A 22,121-nucleotide genomic window follows, 5' to 3' on the forward strand; every position below is an offset into this window, starting at 1 on the left:
ATTTTTGTACTTCAGCTTAAAGAAAACATTGTATGATGTTAGATCTTTTAAAGGAGTACATGTGAAATAGTATAAAAAATGAACAAAAGTGAATATTCAACATTTAACAGCATATATGTGTACTAAGAATGCCAGTTAATGATTTAAAAACCCTAAATACATATTAGACCAAATACATAAAAAATAATTTGCTTTTTATTGTTTCTGACGGTGTTGACAAAAACAAAGTAATAACTGGAAAAACGTCTATTTTATGAAAGAAATACAAAATGAGGAGGTTGAACAGCCAAGACTTTGGTCTATAATGATATACCTTCAGATTTTGTAATTGAACTAACTTTTTATTTTCAAAATTAAAACCTTTTTTATCCAAATTCCCAAGAATAAGTGAGCTTTGTTGCACCTGTTAGGGCAGGACAATGACGGCTTTACATTCTTATTAGTAGAAAAGATTTGTGACCTAATAAATTCTCATCTAAGCTCCGACCCACCTTCAACCTGAGCAGTGGTCAAATCAGCCAGAAAAACAAAAATCACCTGTGGGGATGTTCAGAGGCTTAAATGCCTGTTTTATTTTTCAGTGGAACTTTTTTGAGTGCCAAAACAACTTTTTCCAATACAAGTGTTTTTAAATGCCAATGTTTCCTGTTTCAGTTCAGGTCTTGTTTTCAATGGTACATTTTATTTTCGTTGCCAAGATGATATGTAATTGTCCTAGCTCCATAACTATCAGGCAGAGAGGATCTAATAAGAGATGCCATCAAGCTGTATGGGCAATCCACTGGATTCAGCTTTTGGAGTTTGATTCATATTATGGACTAAAAGTCAGGATATCTCACCCTCAATTTTCTCAACAATTTTCCCCCCACATTCATAAAGGCGCAATAATAAATTACTATAGCGGCCCTCTAATATTTTTGTTGATCATAACAGTTTATTGTGGCATTTAATATTAATGCACATAGATAGAAATACAATGTGTAGTAGGTCTATCGTATCAGCATATTGTTTGTGAAAAATCACAGTGGAGGTAAAATTTTTTCAAATATCTTTATTTGTATTGAAGAAACATAATTGGCATATTTTGAAATATAACAGGCTTATAAACTATAAAACATCTACTATTAATGAATGAGCGGCTTTAACTGCAGTGAATGTTCTGAATGTCTGCAGCTTGAGTTCAAATGATTTATTCTCATTAAACTGATGTTTGTTTTAAAACTTTACACAAGATCCTGTGACCAGACGAGCTTCATGTTGCCAGGAAATATATACTTAAACATGGTATTGACAAGGTAACAGTCGCTCCAATACAAAATTGGAGCACAGTAATGTAATGTGTATGCATAGTTTAGTGGAGGTTATTGCAAGGGGATTATATATATTGTCAGTTGGTGTTCGTGGGTCTTGATTTACAGAACTTTTACAATCCACATCAGTTAAGTATTGATGTTAAGTGTGTAAGTGGTGAAAGCAATCATGACAAAAAAATGTATAATTCATCCAATTTTCCATTTATCTGCTTCCTCCCAGTATTCTGCATCCTCATAGCTTTGTCCTCATATGTGTTGGACCTGTCCACTGCGATCAGCCTCACTCCTGAAACACAAAGATGAATGAGTCCATCAAAACAGTCTGAACAGAAAGTTGGGGGCACAGATAGCTCAGTTGGTAGAGTGGGTGCTCATCTATAGAGGTTTACTCCTTAACGCAGCACACCCGGGTTCGATTCCGACCTGCAGCCCTTTGCTGCATGTTGTTCTCCCCCCTTTCATGTCGTCATCTGTCCTGTCAAATAAAGGCCTAAAAATGCCCAAAAAATAATCTTAAAAAAAAAAAACTGTCTGAACAGAAAGTTGGGAAATTGACTGAAGGCCACTTTGATCTAAGTTCCTAAAGCTCCTGGTTTGAATGTCTATTGGTGACGTTTTGAAGGAATTATGAAATGTTAACATCCCACTGTAATTAGAACATGTTTTCACATCGTAATGTGACGCTGGAGCTCATCAGGTTATTCAGTATTGATAGTATAACTTCATACAGTACATCCGATTATCCATGATATTAGTATTATTTACAGTAAACATATTTGCATATTTGCAACATATTTACCATTTGGTAATGATCAAAGTGTATTATACAGTATACACATAATTGTGTACATTATTGATACTGTATTTATTGTTATAGATAACTAGAGGTCTGGAAGCTATGCTGTATATTCTGAGGTGGTTAACGTAATCTACAGGGAACAGAAACAAGAAAACAAGTAATTATTTCACTAGACAAACAGTATATGTGCGCCTGCTCTACCAACTGAGCTAACCCAGCCACACAAATTATATTAATCTTTTTGGAATAAAATTCTCATCACAGCCATTTTAATTCCAGAGCTCGCCTCCCTACGTGCACATGTTCCACCAAAAAAAGTTTCTTTCCAAGGCTATTTTGCAGAAGCACCGTTGATGCGTCCAGCTCTTAGTGCCCCCCCAAGACGATTATTGGTTTAAAGAAACGCTAATAAGATAAGATGCCAAAAAGATACGGAACCTCGACCCAAGTGCAGTGCGCGGCCTCGCCCTGGCCGTCTTCCATGCGCCTCCAGGTACCCAACTCTCAGGGTACAGAGTAAATGTTAGTAAAATCACAGTCTTCGCCTCTCCCGAATGCGCCACACAAAACTCAGATGTGGGGGGGGTAATTTCTAAATCACACAATATATACATATAATATAATATGATTATGAGCTTCCGGCTCTGAGTCTGTGGGTCAGGAAGTTTCTATAACCTGTCTCGGACTGTCTCTCTGCTCACTCAGTCGCTTGAGTTGACTTGTGGAGTTGTGGTTGCTTACGAAATTGTAAGTTATAAAGCTAAAGATTGAATTGTAGTAGGACTCAACTGATCCGAGTTGATGATACTACAGACTCGCGACTCATGAGTTAATTTAAAGAGTCGGGTGAAAGATCCGAGTGAGTCACGACTCAAACAGGTTTAGTTTCCACAGCTGATGATACTGCCACATGCAGAGCCCTTGATTACTATGTGATATTTATTGTTTATATGAAAAATAAACTAGTTTTACACCACGTTGAGATATTATTTCTTGATAGTTGTAATAACAAATGGAAAGTAACTTATCTTTTTTTCCGAACAAAATATAAAAACGAGTACTTTGTACTGTTAATTCCTAATAAACAAAAAGGGAAACTATGATTGAATTATTGAAATATTATTGATTGAATTATTACTTTATGTTAGCACTAGGGCTGTCAGGATTAACGCATTAATCGCGATGCGATTAAGGGCCGAGCATAATGCGTTAATTTTTTTTAATCGTATTAATCGCATGCCACCATTTATTAATTTATTTTCACTTCACTCGGCTTTGCGTCGTGCCTATTATCTACTATTTTGCCATACTTCCTCGTAACACATCCTGCTGCTGCAGGAAGAGCAACGCGGATTTCGGTGCCTCATTCGGGTGCCACTGATATGCCTGCACTTCTCTCTGATGCTCTGAAACAGACGTTACAGGCAACGTTTAAAAGTTGTTTTAGGCGTGCAACAGAAAACTCAGATTGGACAGATAGTCTAGCTAGCTGTCTGGATTTACCCTGCATAGATCTGTGAAAAGGTTAACCATAGTCCTCATAAATCGCCCAGAGTTCAAAATGCCAACACAAAGGAAGCCCAAGACAACGGATATCCAGCCTAAATGAGTGAAATCCGACGGATGTTCCGGCGGCAACGGATCAATCCCGGAAGTGGAACGTCAAGGATATAGACTAGGCGAAGCCCAGAGGAGATGCTACTTTCAAATCTCGCTAGCTTTTCAACCTTTAAAACTGCCTTAAAACAATAGTCAGGTGCCCATATAAAATTTTAAAATATTATATATTATAAAATATAAAAGTTTGCTTTCTTTAACCATTCCTTCTTTCCATACTTGCAGTATAGACATCTCATCCTAACACGTGATATAATACGTGAAGGGGGACAAAATCCAGTTAATATGGCTTTAGCAGTCTGAGTTCAAGTGCATGTCAACCAAAGTTACAATCTGTTTAATGTTAAATTCCATCTGTGTTACTATCCCACCAACACAGGTCAAGATGAAAACACTATTAAGGGAAACACAAAAGTTGAGCTTTGACAGTCGCTAGGGCACATTTATGCCCCTTTGAGCTATGAACTATGTGGGTAACTGTGTTAAAGCTGGGCTTGCGGTTCACAGACATACACAGGTGGAGGCTCTACACTGTGTGTTTGTGGAGGAGTGTCACTACATTGCTGTAGCCACGCTATTTATCAATAACAACACTGTTTGTAAGACCTAAATATGGTGATAGAATGCAAAACCGAGTTTACCTTGTCATAGTTGAATAACAACAGTTCGGTGGGTGAAATGGGCATACAGAGAACCTCAAAGTCCCATTGACACCTCTTTCCTATGCAAATCTCACAATTTGAAACTGCAGCTAAAAACGAACGAATCCCAACGAAGCTAATAGTTGACGTCAACTCGGTGGCTGTACCTTAATTGGCTCTGGTCTGTACCTTTGTCACTCCCCAAAATTTACAACCAGACCACTGGTCTGAGACCAGCTGGTGTTCTGAATGTAGATCTCAGACACTAGTTTAGCTGCGAGCGTTGCACTTCAGGGGAATTACAAAGAAGAAAGTTTGGAAGTTTTTCAAGGATATTGAAAATGAACCACGGTCGTAAATGCAGTGTTCCAGGTTGTACAGGTAATGCTGTGAAAACTTTTCACATTTCATCGCGGGCTGCCGGTCGTGCTGCTCCAGGTAAGCGGTAGTTAGTGGTTCAGTTACCCCAGAAAAGATGACTGTGCGCTGGGTACAGAGCACCATGCTGCCGGTCGTGGAGCTCCGTCAGGTCAGCGGTAGTTGGTGGTCTAGTTACCGGGTAACTGCGAGTGTGGCAGGCATGTTCCCTGATATTAATAAATTAAGTTATGTTTTCATTTATATTGCAATGTAAATAATACACTTAATCAGTAGCGGAGTGGCAATTGGGAAAGTCAGGACGTAAGGGCCGGCCTGACAATAGTTATACATTGCAAGTTCTTAGCAACACCATCCGGCAGCCTGGTGTGCGGCCGCTGCCCGCTGGCCAAACTGTGCAGCCTCTGTTCAACCCGTACGGCATCATTAGACTCACACACTGTCACATACTGTTAGTTACAGATAGACTTCCAAACGTGCGGCTGCTGGCAGCGGACTGCCCGGACGTGGGCTGCCCGGCCGCGGGCAATGGAGTGGGAGTTGTGGATCTAACACGGCGGCGCAGAGGACTTGCAATGGGCGGTGTGCTGCTGGAGCTGCTGCTGTTGTGCTGCTCTCTGTCTGTGTGCCTGTGGGCTTCACTCTTCTTCACAAGATTATAAAGACAGTCGCGTTCTCATATACAGGCGGCCTCCGTCTTGGGAGCTACTGTTTTTCTAAACTATCTTTATAATAAACCTTTCTGTACACTTACAATGTTCTCAATGCTTCGGTTAACATTTAGGGACCCTCATTATGCTACCGTTGAAGTGTGGTGATATTTTGAGCCTTTTTAGTGGTATAAAATAGTGATTTGTTTTTACTTTCCCCGTGCCCCGAATACTAGCGTTGTAAGCTAATCCGCGGTCAAGCTACAAACACATTCGATTAGCATGAAAACATGTCCCAGAGAACGATCAAGTGCGCACACATCTGTTATTAACCCCTAGGTTCGTTTTGCACCGGAATTGTCCTTTAAGTACAATATTCTTCCATCACTGCTACTACAACTACAATGTAAGTAGTAGAAACTCTTAGTATTACAGTAATATGATTGGTAGATTGTTGAGATTAAACATGTTCAGCAGCTGAGCTCAAAGATTTGCCATGTAACTGTGTTTTTTTGCCCAGTCAGGTTCCAGTTTTGATATTTGTGACCTCAGGCATATGGTGGTGCAAACATCAAAATCACAAAGAAGTGAAAAATGTATTTCTTCCTGCTAACTGTGTGCACACAGACTCAAAAAGTATTTCACCCCCACCACCAAAAACCGCATACACATGCCCCCCCCCCCCCCTCTCTCTCTCTCTCTTTCCACCAGCTGCTGATGTCTGACAGGCTGATGACTGTGTTTTTTCCCCTTCTTGTTTCAAAGTATGTTGGAGCAGATGGCCTGGAGAAGCAAAGTGGGGGAATGTGTTGGAAAGACTGCTGGGGAATGTGCCAAGTGTGTGTGTGTGTGTGTGTGTGTGTGTGTGTGTGTGTGTGTGTGTGTGTGCATTTGTGTGGTTTCAGTTCGCGTGCCTTCTTGCTGCCCTCTGCCCTTCATGGCGCCAGCTCCACTTCCCCTCCACTCTAAACATCTGGTGTCTGGGACTTTGAGAACACGAACACACACACACACACACACACACACACACACACACACACACACACACACACACACACACACACACACAATCATACACACAGAGAGAAACAGCCAGCAAGCAGAGAAAAAGCCCTCAGCCAGTTTACGTCTAAAAGAGCAACATGACTGCATTAGTGTGAAGCTGGATATGAAAGCTATACACTTCGACTGTGTCTCATTAATGAAAACCTTTTCATCTAAGCTCACTCCCTTTGAAATTTATTTATTTTATAACCACCAACTGTGTTCAGTGGACCCTTAGGCTCATTCTCCTGTATTGTCTTGTCAAAAATATTAAAGTGCAACTGAACACTCACATTTACTCATCCCTTTTTGTAGTGAAAAAAATAATAATAATAGTAATAACAGTAATATATCATGTTTTCAAGTGTATTGAAAATAGTTTTGTATTGTTAAAAGGAAAAGAAAGTCTTTGAGGAAAATGCACAAATGCCCCTCTCATGGGGCATTTGTGCATGGGGCTTTCAGATTAGCCCACATTCATTATTAAATTCACTCGTTTTCATTTTAAACAAATTGTATGTCTGAATTCAATACACATTTTCTATAGGCTCAGTCTGCCAGTCAATTCCAGTGCTGGTTCCATGGTATCAGAATTTTGGATAGTTATCATGGAAACATTAATTGGTCACGTGACAAGGGCTAGGAAAATTGGCAGAACAGGCAGCCAAGTGACAGTACTCTGATCCAATACAAATCACAATTGGATTGTGGGGGGGCACCAAGGGGGGGCCAATCATATTTCAGGGGGGGCTGGTGCAACCCCGTGCCCCCCTTCTAGCCCTGCCACTGTCCGCTAGATGGGTAGAATTAAATAAGTTAATGTTTTATTCACACACACACTCAGTCACAGCATAGGAAAGCACATTGTTATCGCCAGATTGTTCTAATGATTTTCTGTAACCAGTGGAATTAGCAAGCTAGTTAGCAAGCTAGTTAGCCTGCTAACTAATTATATATGCAAAGTTACTTTTACTTCTAAGATCAATTGTCAATGACGAATGTCGATTGTGCAGTGCCGATATAAAGCCTGTTTTCTATTTGCAAGGTTATCGTTGCTGGCATAGCTTAGCGCCACCTTAAATGGTTGTGATTGGTTTAAAGTAGTGCTGTCAAACGATTAAAATATTTAATCACGATTAATCGCATCAATGTCATAAGTTAACTCGCATTTAATCGCAATTAATCGCACATTTTTCTCTATTCTAAATATCCCTTGATTTCTTTTTGTCCCATTATTTTTCCTCATTTTAATGCGGAATCAACATGATAAAACGGTGCCTGAACCGAAATATATATATATATATATATATACATATATACATATAAAAAACAAGCACCTTGTTCAATTGTATTTGTCTGTTCTGTATGTTCAAAAATATAAAACAATAAATTGATCTAAAAAAAAAAGGAGCACAAAACGGCGAAAACAACTACTGAATGGGAAAAGGGTATTTTACAATAACGTTGAATGCACCACGAGGCTGAGTCTGTGTTTTTCAGACAACAGCAGCTACAGTCTGGTGTAAGAATCCTCTACAGTGAAATACAGACGCACTTTACACCGTTTAGCTGTCAGCATTATAACCGTGTTTACTCCAGCTGCTAGCTAACAGTAGGTTAACGTTAGCTGCTGCTAAGTATAGTGTTGACTAGCGTGCCGTTAATGTTTCAGTTCCCTCTAACGTCCGTTTTCGGAGCATCAGAGAGAAGCGCAGGCATTTAAGTGGCACCTAAATAAGGCACCAAAATCCGTGTTGCTATTCGGTCCGGTAGATAACGGTCGTTAAGGCACTGGCCGCATTAGCACCGGGTCTCAGGACTCCCCCCCCCCCAAATAAAAACTCTTTGGATCTACACGATTCACGTGGATGACATTTTCCCATTCCAAACGGCGATTTTCGCCGAAAAGCGACTAGTTTGCAGGTATGCACCACTCTTTGGCCGGCTCGCAAGCCCAAACAAGTGTGTCTGTTGTTTTGTTTCCGGTCTAGCTAGATCCAGTGTGGTGTTGTAGTTTTTCTAACGTTACTAGTTGTTGCAACAGCATGTGAAAAAAACTACAAAGTTTGTAGGCCAAAAAGAACGTTAATCTTGCGATAAAAAAATTGACGGCGTTAAAATGGATTTGCGTTAACGCCATTAATAACGCGTTTAACTGACAGCACTAGTTTAAAGAGATACAAACAACGCAGAGCGTTATTTTTCCTTTGGGAGTCTAGCTGTACTATAACGGTTCAAGAGGTACATTTAGTACAATGTACATTTCCACAGCACTGAGTACTGAGTTTCATTGACAGTAGCTATCTGCAAACAAAAGGATGGCAAAGTAAAAATGATTGGAATTAGGTTGCTGAGTATGACATGACTCTTGTTGTATTGAGGGATTTGGTGCTGTGGACATTGTAATTGATGGATTTGGTGCTGTGGACACTGTAATTCATCAAGACAGTTAAACATGGGGAATGTGTTAAGTTTGTATTGACAACCAATTAAAACAGGACAATGAAAACAGGGAGGCTTCTTACTAAAATATGATCAAGTAGAAGTAGACATTATGTCAGTCAGTAGTATATGGTTGAGTGCTTTGAGGGCCTTCTGTGAGTTATTTTGGGGTACGATAGTTCTGGAGAAAGCTGCAAGCAGCAATACAGGAGGCCAAGCGATCGGCCCGTTTGGTAAGGGCACTGCACTAGTATAATTATAAAGCAAGGGAAATTAGAAATAAAGGCCTGGTTAATTTGTTTCTTACTGTAGTTGGGGCCGCAACCACTACTTGATAATGTATTTTATATAAAGGAATGAATGCAGCCTCACCTTCCTCTTCTTGCTCCTACCCTCAGCCTGCAGGGTCCTGGTACACTGCTCCACACACTGAGAGAAGCTCAGACTGCTGTGGTCTGAACTGTAGTCCAGTTCAGCCAATTGAGCAAGAGACAGGATGTAGTTGCAGGCTATACGTAATATTGCCAGCTTGGATAGCTTCTGCCCATAGGAGTAACATGGCACCTGGGGAAAGAATGAAATGGAGGGAGATGGGCAGAGAAAGTTTGTTTACTGGCTTGCTGTCTGTTAACTAGAATAGAAACAACACATTCTGATGGGTCACAGATTTCTTTTTAACACCGGAAAAGCCAGGTAAAAGGTAGCGGGATTTCTTTATATAGGCCATATTGTATTTAAATTTTATTTGAGAAGTTATCTGTTGTAGTTATGGCTGATACTAGGATAGGACCATCAAAGAAAAAAAGGAAATTAAACAATGAACAACTAAAAGCTAAAAGGTAAAGAGAAAGACGACGGGCAAAAATCTGATTCTATCTCAGTCGGGCTTTCAACAAATGGAGACAATTACGGGATTGGAAATTATTCAAAAACGACCCCGAATTGGCCCTCAGATATTTAATATGTCTATATCATTCATAAAATAACTTAATGCACAATGTGGTTGTATGTCAGTAACCTATATTAAATTATGTCCCGGTTTTTATTTATTTTCAGTCCATGTTTGTGTTGGCCTACTACTCTTACTCTTACTACTACTCTTTTCCCTTGTCCCCCTTGTACTTGTGTAAAGCGTCCTTGGGTTTCATTAAATGCGCTATATTAAGTCATTATTACGTTGGTTGCTACAACAAACTCTTAATGCTCTGGCTCTTGACACAGTGAAACCCGGTTTAGCTCATGATACATTCAAAGTAGTCAAAGTTACCGAATGAAACACTTGCACGATGTATCTGTTAACGTATTCTCTCATTGTAAATGAATGATTTTCTGTCTGAGCAAAACATTCATCGCAACTATATAACCTCCCGGTAACGATAACTCGGTAATACAGTGGGCCCACTGAGTGGGTAATACTGCATCGTAAAGAAAAGACCTTTACGACAGCATGTGTGGTAAAAACACTACCGCTATTGTCCAAAGGGGCCGCTAGAATCAATACAAACTGAAAATAGCCACTTTACTTAACCATAAAATGCCACAACAAAATAATGTACTATTATCTGATTGGTTATTTGGCCCTCTAAAATATGGAGATGCAGCGAAGCCGTTACTAAAACTGAAACATCCTAAGTTGAAATACTATCTTTTCTGACAACAATGTATTATGTACAGTATGTTTTTCTTTGTTTTGGAGTGTGTTGTCAACTGCCCATTTTGGCACCTGGGTTGCCAGACATGAAACACAAACACGCAATGTGCTGCAGCCATGATAGCAGCAACCAAACAAACTGGATTAACAGAGATTCATTCTACCTGAGCTAAAAGAAAAACTCAGCATCTTTCCAAAGAGTTGCATGACCAGAGACCTGGCAAAACACAGGTATTGGAAATGCATTTAAAAGCTGAAGACGGTTATGTCCATTCAGAACGCCTTAATCTGTGTTCGTTTGGTAACGCCTCGGCGCATGCTTAGTATGCAGTTGTTTTGGTCTGAAATTGTGAGTTCTGGTTTTCTGAAAGTAAAGTGAGCTGCGTGCTTAAACCTCTCATCCACACAACATTTGGCGACAAGGACGGCTGAATTTTCTCTTCCTCCTTCACCTCCTTTCCTCGCACTTCCCGGTGAGCCGACAATACCGTGGAATCGCTGGCATACGTTTTTTGAAACGTACATTCAAGCTATGGGACTAGCCATAAACAGCTCGGAAAACGGCATTGCTGAGGCACTGTTTGGGAGTCGAGGGACAACATGTACTGGAGACACTAACCGGCAACGGGACAAATATGTTCTCAACTGATTGAACACACTACACAGTCTAAAATCAGGGAGACGTTGCTACTCAAATCAGACGATTTGACACTAGCTAAGGCTGTTGCCATTGCATTCCAAATTGAAAGTGCAGCGGAATGTGCAGCTTAAATTAACACGGCCAAGCAGTATGCCTAAGTGCGCCGTCGCAGGAGCAGCAGCAGCAGCAGCAGCAGCAACAGCAGCAGCCATCTAGCACTGGTTTGGATGTACCAGACACAGCCCCAGACCCAGTCATGCATCTCACAAGACAACAAGGGCCACGTCAGCGTCAAAGGCAGCTTTCCTGCGGTAACTGTGGATCAAACACTCATGCCACCAGAGCCCAGAACTGCCCAGCTAATGGCCAAACATGTCGTAACTGTGGAAGAAAAAAACACTTTGCAAAAATGTGCCGCTCTGCCCCCTCCAGGTCGGATGGACACACTCCCCATGGTTCACCCACCATCATTTGCCATGTAACATCGGGGCCCATGCAGTTCAAGTCATGTACAGTGAAAATAGACACAGTGTGTACTCCCTTGCTGCTAGACACAGGCGCAAGTGTCTCCCTCCTGAATGCCAGTACATACCGTCAGTTTTTCCAAAAAGAACGTTAATCTTGCGATAAAAAAATTGACGGCGTTAAAATGGGTTTGCGTTAACGCCATTAATAACGCGTTTAACTGACAGCACTAGTTTAAAGAGATACAAACTAGTGGAAGAAAAAAAGGAAATTAAACAATTAACGACGGGCAAAAATCTGATTCTATCTCAGTCGGGCTTTCAACAAATGGAGACAATTACGGGATTGGAAATTATTCAAACGGTAATTATATACATACCGTCAGTTTTTCCTTTCCAGTCCACTAGCCGCGCCCACTGCTGTCCTACACGGGTATGGTGACTCAAAAATTGACCTGTTGGGGTCCATCATGGTGACTGTCAGCTATGGCACTAAGATCTTGCCCGCCTTCTGTCTTCAATGTGGCCCGACGAGGGGCGAATTTAATGGGGCTGGATAGTATACAAGATTAATCTATTTTCAGCCACCACACCCTTATCCTATCTATTCACTTCTGTGCAGTCTTTAAAAGTGATTTTACTGCATTACAATTCAGAGGCAAATATTGTATTTTTTACTAATTGTTTACATAAGTTACTAATTAAATTGTGTTTAGTGTTCACGGCATTGGCACAGGGGGGGCTGCCATCATGACTGTCGCTGCCGGACCGCATCGGAAGTGGTCATCACTGTTCGAAGGGCTGGGCTGTCTGTCTGCCTTCGCCCATCAAGGCGAGGGCATTGACTCCTCGGTGACTCCAGTCGTCCAGCCACTGCGCCGTGCAAACTCTCAAAGCTCAACTTACCTCACCTCCAATGTTGGCACACTTTGACATATCCAGTCACACCCTGGTCACCTGTGATGCCTCGGCCATGGCAATAGGAGCTGTACTATCACAAGTACAGAACAGCGTGGAGAGGCCTGTTGCATTTGCTTCCCGGACTCTGAACCAAACCGAACAAGGATACTCATTTCGGGGGTGGGAGGCACTCGCTTGCGAGAGATGGCACCTCTACCTTTACGGCCGCCAGTTTACGTTGAGAACTGACCACCAGGACTTGACAGCTCTGCTCTCCTCTACTGGCACCGGTCACAAGCCGCTGAGATTGCATCGTTGGTATGACTGCCTTCACCAATACAACTACACTCTACAGTTCACCCCGGGCTGGGATAATGTCATTGCAGACCTTCTCTCTCAGTCAGTTCCTGTCCAGGCCCCCGCCCGACAGCGTCAACCACATCGAAAGTGAGGTTATTCTGATGATGTTCTGATGATGTCACATGCTACATTCGAGTCCACGGTCACTCTGCAGGAACTGAAGGCAGCCTCTGAACAGGATCCAGTCATCTCCCAGCTCTGCACCTACATTTGTCAGGGACGGCCAAGGGAGTTACCAGAGGAGCTGTTAGCCTTCTCTCGGGTCAAGCAGGAGCTCTCTTGTTGGAATGACACGTGTGGCTTTGCATTGTGAGTCCAGGGGCCCTTTGTGCCCGTGTGCTGGCCATGGCACATGAGGGCCACCTGGGCATAGTGAAGCTTAAACAGAGATGCCGCGACCTGATGTGGTGGCCGGGCACAGACAAAGACATTGAGGCCCTCGTTAAAGAATGCCCAGCATGCCTTGTGAGTGGGAAAACCGCCCGCCGACCCCCACCACCCCTGCAACCTCTGGCCTGGCCCTCAAAGCCATGGGAGCATCTGCAGTTAGACATATGTGGCGAGATCCACTATCAGCGGTTCTTGGTCGTGGTGTATGATTTACACTACAACTACTCCAAATGGCCTGAGCTGACCACTACTGGCTCCGTCACCTCCCAGGTCATTGTGGACTTTCTGGAGTCCCTCTTTTCCTGCTGGGGCCTTCCACAGACCATTACCACCGACAATGGTCCAGTTTATTTCTGTGGAGTTTACTTCATACCTGAAGAACAGGGGCATTCAACACATCCGCACAGCCCTGTATCACCCACAGGCAAACGGCGGGGTGGAACGCTTCCATCAAGCCCTGAAAAATGGCATCAGAGCACATCAGGGCCAGGGCTGCTCCTTTAAACAAGCCATACGTCTAACACTGCTACACTACCGTGCTACCCAGCACTCAACCACGGAGGTCTCTCCAGCCTCACTCATGCTAGGTAGCGAGTTACACCTACCACTGGAGTTGAAACCTCAGTCACCTGGCGTCAGAAGCAGATTTGACAAGAAAAAGAGCGTCAAGATACCAGATATCACTGTGGCAGACTGGGTGAGAGCTCGCCGACTGCACGTGGAGAACAAGATGGCGTCATTTTGGTCCACTCCACAGCAAGTGGCCCGTCGACTGGGACCAGCCACATACCTCCTAGATGAAGGTGCCAGCACCTCCTGCAACGTCAACTCAGAGCAATGGGGACATAATGCCACCCAGAGAAGAGCAGGAGGACTCCATACCTCAATCAGCCGCACAGCCTGAAGATACTCCCTTGTTGTCACACCCAGTGCCCCCATCACCATCGCCGCTCCCTCCGGCCTCCACACCACGGTTCGCCACACCTTCAGCTGTGTGTTCTCCACGGCCAATGCGCACAAGGGCATGGCCTGATTACCTGAAGGACTTTGTGCCCTGATTACCTGAAGGATTTTGTGTCTACCTTTTCATTATGTCCGTTCAGAACGCCTTAATCTGTGTTCGTTTGGTAACACCTCGGCGCATGCTAAGTATGCAGTTGTTTTGGTCTGAAATTGTGAGTTCTGGTTTTCTGAAAGTAAAATGAGCTGCGTGCTTAAACCTCTCATCCAGCGTTCTTATTATACACAACAGACAGTTTAGAGCCCAAAAGGACGCTGAGTTGGCTAATTTCCTCCTGAACAGGTAAGCATTGGGCTTTACACTAATTTATTTATTATAATAGTAGTTATCTATTAACTACTATTAGGGATGGGCATTTTCAGTCATTTCAACATTTGTGTAGTTGCATTAAATTCACGTTATATAGAGTACTCAACTTAGTTACTTAAAAAAACTAAGTAAAAAAACTGAGACACAGCCAGAAAAGTGATCCCGACTGGTGCTGGCTATGCCCACATGCTAACACACACTAATTGCTAACGTTACAGGAAGACCGGGCAAGCACGCCATGGCTGGTAACTTTATAACCACCATGACAAGTTTGACTTCCTCATATTGGAAACATGCAATTTAACTTTGGCAAAACAACCGTGTGTGTGTGTGTGTGTGTGTGTGTGTGTGTGTGTGTGTGTGTGTGAGTAAGAAAGAAAGGAGTAGCAGGATCATGTGGTTGGTCTAACCAAGCGAGATCCAAGATGGCGGTCGAAAAACCATGTGGTTTGGGGCTCTTTGTAGTTTTATAGTGCATACTCGTAACTTGGATGCCGGAGCTGGGACTGACGTCACACCCGAAGTTGATTGCGTTCCATTTACAAATCGGACTTTCATTGTTTTCATTAGCTCTAGCTAGGTCAGCCGTTGTTAGCAATACCAGTTGATAACAACAGATTACGCTGATTTATGTGCATACAAACAGCGTAACAACATGTCCACAGAAAATGGACAGGACCGTGTGTACGACTGATTTAGTGAGACACACATAAGACAGAAGTGCTAATAACTGTATGTTACTACAGCTTTGACTACTGTTGATGCATGGGGCAGCCATGTTGGATTTTTAGTTCGGGGTACTGTGAAGTTGTCCAAGTTCCGAGGGGGGGGCGTGATTCCAACTTTGACCTCGGAAAATTCGACTTCCAAGTACAAATGGAATGCACTACTAGTACAAAGGCACAAAATGACTACTCATGGCCCAAATGTTTGTGGACAAAAGGCACAATATGGCTATTTAAAGATGGTGGGTAGTGAAACCGGTTTGCATTATCACGTGAATGTGTGTGTTAGCTGCCTGCGAGCTTCTCCTGTACTATACGGTAATTCTTCTACTATGCGACAGTAAGTCGGGTGGTTATGACACAATCGTTAGCCTATTTTTACAAAAACGTCTGCTACGGAGCCATAACTGAGGTGCAAGGTTTTTATACATTGTCGTGTTTCTTTAGAAATAAACAATGGAAATAAAGTCTTTAAACGCTTCAGATGTAAAGTTATTCGCTGTCAAAGTGACGTCAAAATGAATGGCAGTCAATGGAATGCTAATGTCAGGTGATCGTTTTGTAGCATCAAAATGGCGCCATAGGAGGTTCGAGTTCTGAGGCGAAGCTTACCCCCTTGCGGCTAACCCACTTCACTGGACACTGGAAATTGGCTTGGGTTCTAAAGAGTTGTAGCATTTATTCACTGAGATAAACTGTTCAGACTCTATAGCGTTAGTGCTAACTTCATACTCACGACACAACCCCCCCCACATCTCTGTTATTTTCTATCTCTCCACCGCACACTCGCGAATGTGTGGGCTGCAGCTGCCGCTGTTTGTGTTTAGGCTGCTTGCTAGTAGCTCTGCTCCTGATATTGTTTGTAAAGTTCTGGGAGATTATAAGTCACTTTAAACAGATGTGATTGCCAAATGAATGTAATATAATAACTACGGATACATGATATATCCCCCCCTTCTCTTCTCTGCTTCTCTTCCTAGTCATCAGATGGGGACTTTCTTTGACACACTGAGCTCCTCTCCTCTCTCTTTCCATCTGTGTGCATCTATGTCCCAGCAACTTAGCTGGAGGAGCTTATTCTCCGGAGTCCTTATGTTTTTTGACCCACAGTTTTCCTTTGATTAGGGTGGCACCTAAATCATGGTTGCAGCTGTCGCCATGGTCCTGCTCCTGCTATGCCCTGCTACACCCTGCAGTGCCCTGCTACGCCATGCTACGTCCTGCTATGCCCTGCAGTGCCCTGCTACGTCCTGCTCTGTCCTGCAGTGCCCTGCTACACCCTGTAACGCCCTGCAGTGCCCTGCTACGCCATGAACTACTACAACTACTATTTCTAGTCATAGTTCCATTATCTTTATTGTGACTAGTAGTAGTAGACTTTAGTCAGAGGATTCTCCCTAAAAGGAAGCTTTCCTTACCACTTGAGGTTTCTGCCTAAAAGGGCAGAAACCTCCTCCTCGCCACTGTCGCACTAAATGTTTCCTCTTCTGGCAATTACTGGAATTGTTGGGTCTTTGTAAATTATAGAGTGAGGTCTAGACATACTCTATCTGTAACATGTCTTAAGATAACTCTTGTTATGATTTGATACTATAAATAAAATTGAATTGAATTGAATTGAATCAGGGTGACATGCAGCAAAGGGCTGCAGGTTGGAACCCCAGCCGCTGCCGTAAGGACTGAGCCTTGGTTACATGAGGCGCAGGCTAAACTAGGTAAGCTACCAGAGCGCCCCTCAAAAACAATTTGACTAAGGCGCCCGGATAGCTCAATTGGTGGAGCGGGCGCCCATATGTGGAGGTTTGCTCCTCAGCGCAGCGGGCCCAGGTTCGGCTCCGACCTGTGGCCCTTTGCTGCATGTCATTCCCCCTCTCTATCCCCTTTCATTTCTTCAGCTGTCCTGTCGCATCGGGGCCTAGAAGGGCCCAAAAAAAATCTTTAAAAAAAGAAATAACAATTTGAATAGAGTCATAAAACATGTCATAAAACAGATATTAAAGTGCACGTGTCAGAGTGATTGAACCTCAGTATGGCAAAATCTGGGACAGCTATAAATGGTTATTGCCCACCGCGAATGTAGTATCCACTTCACCACTGCATTTTCTTTAAGATTATCCAGAGATTAGCCAGAGGTCACTGAGCATGCTCAATATTGTATTTACACTTCTTTGCTAGTTTGAGAAGCTGCAAGGAATAAACTCTCTGCTGTTTTCATCACAATGAAGAAACATATGTTACCCAATGCAACAAAGTTTTTTGTTCAAATCAGTTTTGGTTGAGATTTTTTGCAAAACTGCTTAGACTGCCCACAGCAGTAAACTGGTGCAATCAGCCAACAACATAACAGCCTTATTTTTTATTTTTGTATCTGATCTGAACAGAAGCTATCATTTGCTCTGTTCCATACTGCTGCTCTTGATGCGGCTATCCTGATGTTGTGTGTGTTTTTAGTGTGGAGTCTCACCTGCTTCCTTAGGGCCTCGAATGCAGCACTGATGGTGTGGACACGGGTCCTCTCTCTGGCATTGGCTAGAAGCCTCCTGGTCTGCTGGATGGCTTTGACCTCTGGGAGATGCCCAGGTCCATCAGCACTCACCACAATCCGCTTTTTGGGAGACTCCTGAGCACAGAAAGACATTTGTTTTATTTCACTGAACCAAACAACAGCACAGTATTATTAAAATCATAGTTTTTTTCCCACTGGGGGGGGGGGGTTAACTGTGTCAAGCCATGCTGTGAACAGCCATGAGCAGTTAAGCTGCACTGGCATGGTGCAAGTATTTTTCCCACTGCACCACAAAGCAAAGTTGTTTACCTTGATGATATGTGCTAGTCACAAATCACAGTGCAGCCTGTCACCTGCAGTTCTTTTCATCTCACTGTGGTTGTTGCTTTATGACAACACAATGCTTTTCCTATACCTTCTTCGCAAAAAAGGAACCAGCCAGTTTATCTTATGTGAACAGCAACACAAGGAAAGGTTAGGTTTGCATCAGCAGTAACTCAACATAGCTGAAAGTGATGGGTAAACAGTAAAATAGGACTAATATCTGATATTATACACAGAAACACAGCAGTGAAACTAAACTCCAAAACACAAACATTCACTTAACAGCTACAAAAAATTGAGAGTTTTCATAAGAAAGATTTCTTTCTAGTCACTGGAACATGAGTGTGTACAGACAGGGAGGAGAACGTCACAGGTTGGCCTGTAGAAATAACTGGTTAAACCAGATGTTTTGAAATGAGTTCAAAATGGAAACCAGTATGAGGACGGTTCCAACACAATGTTAGATAATTCCAGTTCACTGGAACCAGGATTCAAGACATGAATACAGATGCTGGAGTGACTATGGATACACAAGTCTTGGATTTTCCATTATATTGAGTGCTATGTTTTTAATACGTCACCAGAATGAGACATTCAGCATATGAAGATAGATAGATAGATAGATGGATAGATGGATAGATAGATAGATCAAAATAAAAAGCCAAATTAGATAGATAAGCTCATTTACTCTTAGGCCTGTACTAATAGCCAGCAAAGACAGTCTTTATATTTCTATTACAGAATGAACTATTAGTATTAGGATGGGCAGTGACATGTTGAAACTCAAAAGCTATTAATTTGGTATCAATACATTTCACATTGAAAAGTATTGATTAATAATCGCTGACGAGTATTGCCCATCCCTAATTAGCACAACACATTAGATACATTATCTCGAAAAAAACATTGCACTTCACTGCACTGCATCACAGCAATAACAAACTTCTATGTAACTACTTTTTTTTTATCACTGTTGAATCTATTAATTATTTCTCAAGTTTTTCAATTAATCCATGTGCCATGTGTCACTAAATGTGCGAAAATAGTGGGCAGATTCCCAGAGGGGATGTTTTTCAAATGTCTTGTTTTGACTGACCAACAGTTCAAAACCCAAAGGTATTCAGTTTACAATTGAAAAAATCAGTAAATCCTCCCATTGGAGAAACTGTCAACTGCAGTTGGAGTCAATGTCTGTGACTAAATAAATTAAGCTTAAACGATTAATCAATTATCAAAATAGTTGCTAATTTTCTGTCAATTAACTAATTAATCAACCAATGATTCGTGTCAACTCTAATTTCTATACATAGATACATTGGTAATATTTATCACGACACGTTTTAATTTTTCACGACACTCCACACATTCACCTTGGGTGACTGGACCTGGGGCTCCACGTGTTCGTGACACTGGGAGGTCTGGGAGGCTCTGGGGACAGTCAGAACTGCAGTTTGGCCTGACAAAGAGGGCTCCATGGAGAAGGCTTGGTGGCTGGGTGAATGGCTGTGGCTGCTGCTGGTTGATGTTGACAGAGGGAATGTGGAGCGGAGGCCCAGTTTGAGTCTGTTGGAAAGAGGCTGGGAGATGGCTGTGGGCCAATGGGAGATCTCAGAGTTAGAAAATTGAGAGGCGGGTAACTGGGACAGTTTGGAAGTGATGGCAGGCACGTTAATGCCAATTCTCATGTCTATGGCATCACTCTGAGCTGGAGCTATGTTGCCTTCTGGTAGTTCTGACAGAATCCCTGTAGTACTGGCCATCCCTTCCTGTGACATCATCAGCTGTCTCTGTAGTGTAGACAAGCTATTGACATTACATGCCTCTGTCTGGGTGTCATCTACTGAGTCTACATCCGACATGTTCGCTGGGTAGGTTTTCATCCTCTCAGGCTCAGGGCCGCTGAAAAGCCTTTTAGGCTCCCGAGACTTCCTCTTGAACTTCTTGTTAGTACCTGGCACAGAGATCAGTACCGGTTCTTTGTTAATGGATCTATTCCAGGTATTACTTAGTGGATGAGGGTTCTTCATTTTCTGACAATTAGCCTAGTTTAACTAAAAAGCTAGTGAAAATATATTAAAAACAAATCTAATTTCAACTACACAAAATGCAAGTCAAGCAAAGCTTTCAAAACTGTCCCCACTTTGGGAGTGTCATCTTTCAAAACTTTCACCTGCTGAAAACATTTTCTTAATTACTGTAAAAAATAAAAAAAAGTCAAAGGGGACTTTTGTTTTTCAGATACAAATTTTGGTCCCAGTCTGTTAAACTTTCCAACTCATAATGTACACATATTTACCAGTATGAGTTTTGTTGTAATACACAAAGCTTTTTCTGACAAACCTCCAGCTGCCAACAGTGTAACACAATCTGTTTAACTGCACTAAGCTGCACAACCATGTGAGTTACTCTAACTTCACCAGCAGATTTTCTGTGGCTCCACTCTGTCTGCAGAGCAGCATCCTGAATAATCCATATTAGTACACAAAGCTGTGTAACATCTGCTATTCCTCACAAGTCGTCCCTCTGGATCAAGATTTGCAGGAAGCTTTCCTCAGCTGTAAAGGTTTCTTTCTGTGCAAGCAGTCCAGGCCTGTGCCTTTGAATTGGGGTTACAGTCGAGCTGTCTGAGCGTGGCTCCAGTCAGTCTACATAGCAGCACTGTGAATAACCCACACTGATACACACACTGAGCACAGATAGGCTGCAGTGGAGCTGCAGCTGCTGTACAAAATAATGGGAACAGCACTTAAACAGGATGGCAGCTCTTCAGGAGCAAAATCACAATTCCAAATGCAGTCACACTGACCAGTAATGTAAATTTGAACAGCTCTGGCAGTCACTTTTTCAAAGCAACCATAAGGGTCAATCGTATTGGATTAGTTACAGAGTTGATCAAAAAATAACTTGGCATGATCTGTCAACATGTTCCAAACACAGACAAAGTTTGTCTGCCCACAGAGTAATATTGTCGAGTTTGAGTCTCTAAACTCAACCAAACCAAAAAGCGTCACAGCAGCCGGCCGGGGTTCGGCAGTCAGCATTAAAGTGAGAAGTGGCGCTATAGCCTCTACTTCTCCAAGATGATAATGTCCCCTACATGCTATCCCAGGACCGATACATCCCTATATCAAACCAGGGTCCCTTCTTGAAGAAAGCTCCGATATCGCGCTTCCACTTCAAGATGTAAAACGCGATATTTGTCATTCAGTGAGCTGGCTCCTTGGGACTCGTTTGCTACAGTAAGTTACAAGTTGTCCAGATATTAACCATAGTTAATTAGTCCACTAGCTGTATCTTCTGAGTTTACACCGGTAGTTCGGTGGTCCTCTCCGTGTCTCTCGGGATCCTGATTCCTTGCTTGCCTGGAAACACAGCGCGTGCAGCGTTCAGCCTACCGTAGAGGACCGGACAGATTACAAAGCAAAGAGGGCTAGCGCTCGTCTCTGCTGGCGTCTGACTGGCTGGAGCTGTCTAGAGCCACACGCACGCACGCACGCACGCACACACACACACACACACACACACACACACACACACACACACACACACACACACACACACACACACACACACACACACACACACAGACTTCTACATGACATCTCTTTAGAGCAGCCCAATCACGAGCCATGGTTTTTACGAGAGCGTATCCGTTTTAGATAGATAGATATATTATCCACTACTCAAAGAGAAAAAGATTACCCTTAAAGTTACAGAAAAGAGTCAGCTGCGCCACTTGCTGGCGTATGACGGTCCTTGTACATTTTGATAGTTTGTTTTTTGAAAAAAAACAAAAAAAACAACTCCCAACATAAAGCTCTGAAACACTTTTATTTTGGATAAGTCTTACTGCTCTACATATAACTTTTTCTTTTCTTGCCCTTAACACACAGAAAGAGGACAGGTATGAGCTGGAATATTACGGTTAAGCACCATTAAAAGTTAAT

At 42.6% G+C, this 22,121-nt stretch overlaps 1 protein-coding gene across 3 annotated transcripts; it reads right to left on the bottom strand.

The window, feature by feature from the left end:
• Positions 1-1,042: 1,042 nt before the first annotated feature.
• Positions 1,043-21,771, bottom strand: atoh8 (atonal bHLH transcription factor 8). Of its 3 annotated transcripts, XR_013502627.1 has the most exons (5): positions 19,545-21,771; positions 17,809-17,964; positions 9,257-9,448; positions 6,313-6,384; positions 1,043-1,599 (listed from the first exon to the last, which is right to left on the bottom strand). XR_013502627.1 is itself a non-coding variant. In XM_078261056.1 (4 exons), the coding sequence occupies exons 1-4, from the start codon at positions 20,199-20,201 to the stop codon at positions 1,594-1,596; spliced, it is 1,011 nt and encodes a 336-aa protein (XP_078117182.1). In that variant the 5' UTR covers positions 20,202-21,769; the 3' UTR covers positions 1,043-1,593. The 3 variants fall into 3 exon arrangements, 2 of the variants coding, with proteins under 2 accessions (XP_078117182.1, XP_078117183.1); XM_078261056.1 differs by lacking the exon at positions 6,313-6,384 and having other exon boundaries at positions 19,545-21,769; XM_078261057.1 differs by lacking the exons at positions 6,313-6,384; positions 9,257-9,448.
• Between the last annotated feature and the right edge of the window lie 350 nt (positions 21,772-22,121).

The sequence above is a fragment of the Sander vitreus genome, chromosome 10 (assembly GCF_031162955.1).
Source record: "Sander vitreus isolate 19-12246 chromosome 10, sanVit1, whole genome shotgun sequence".
Taxonomy (NCBI): domain Eukaryota; kingdom Metazoa; phylum Chordata; class Actinopteri; order Perciformes; family Percidae; genus Sander; species Sander vitreus.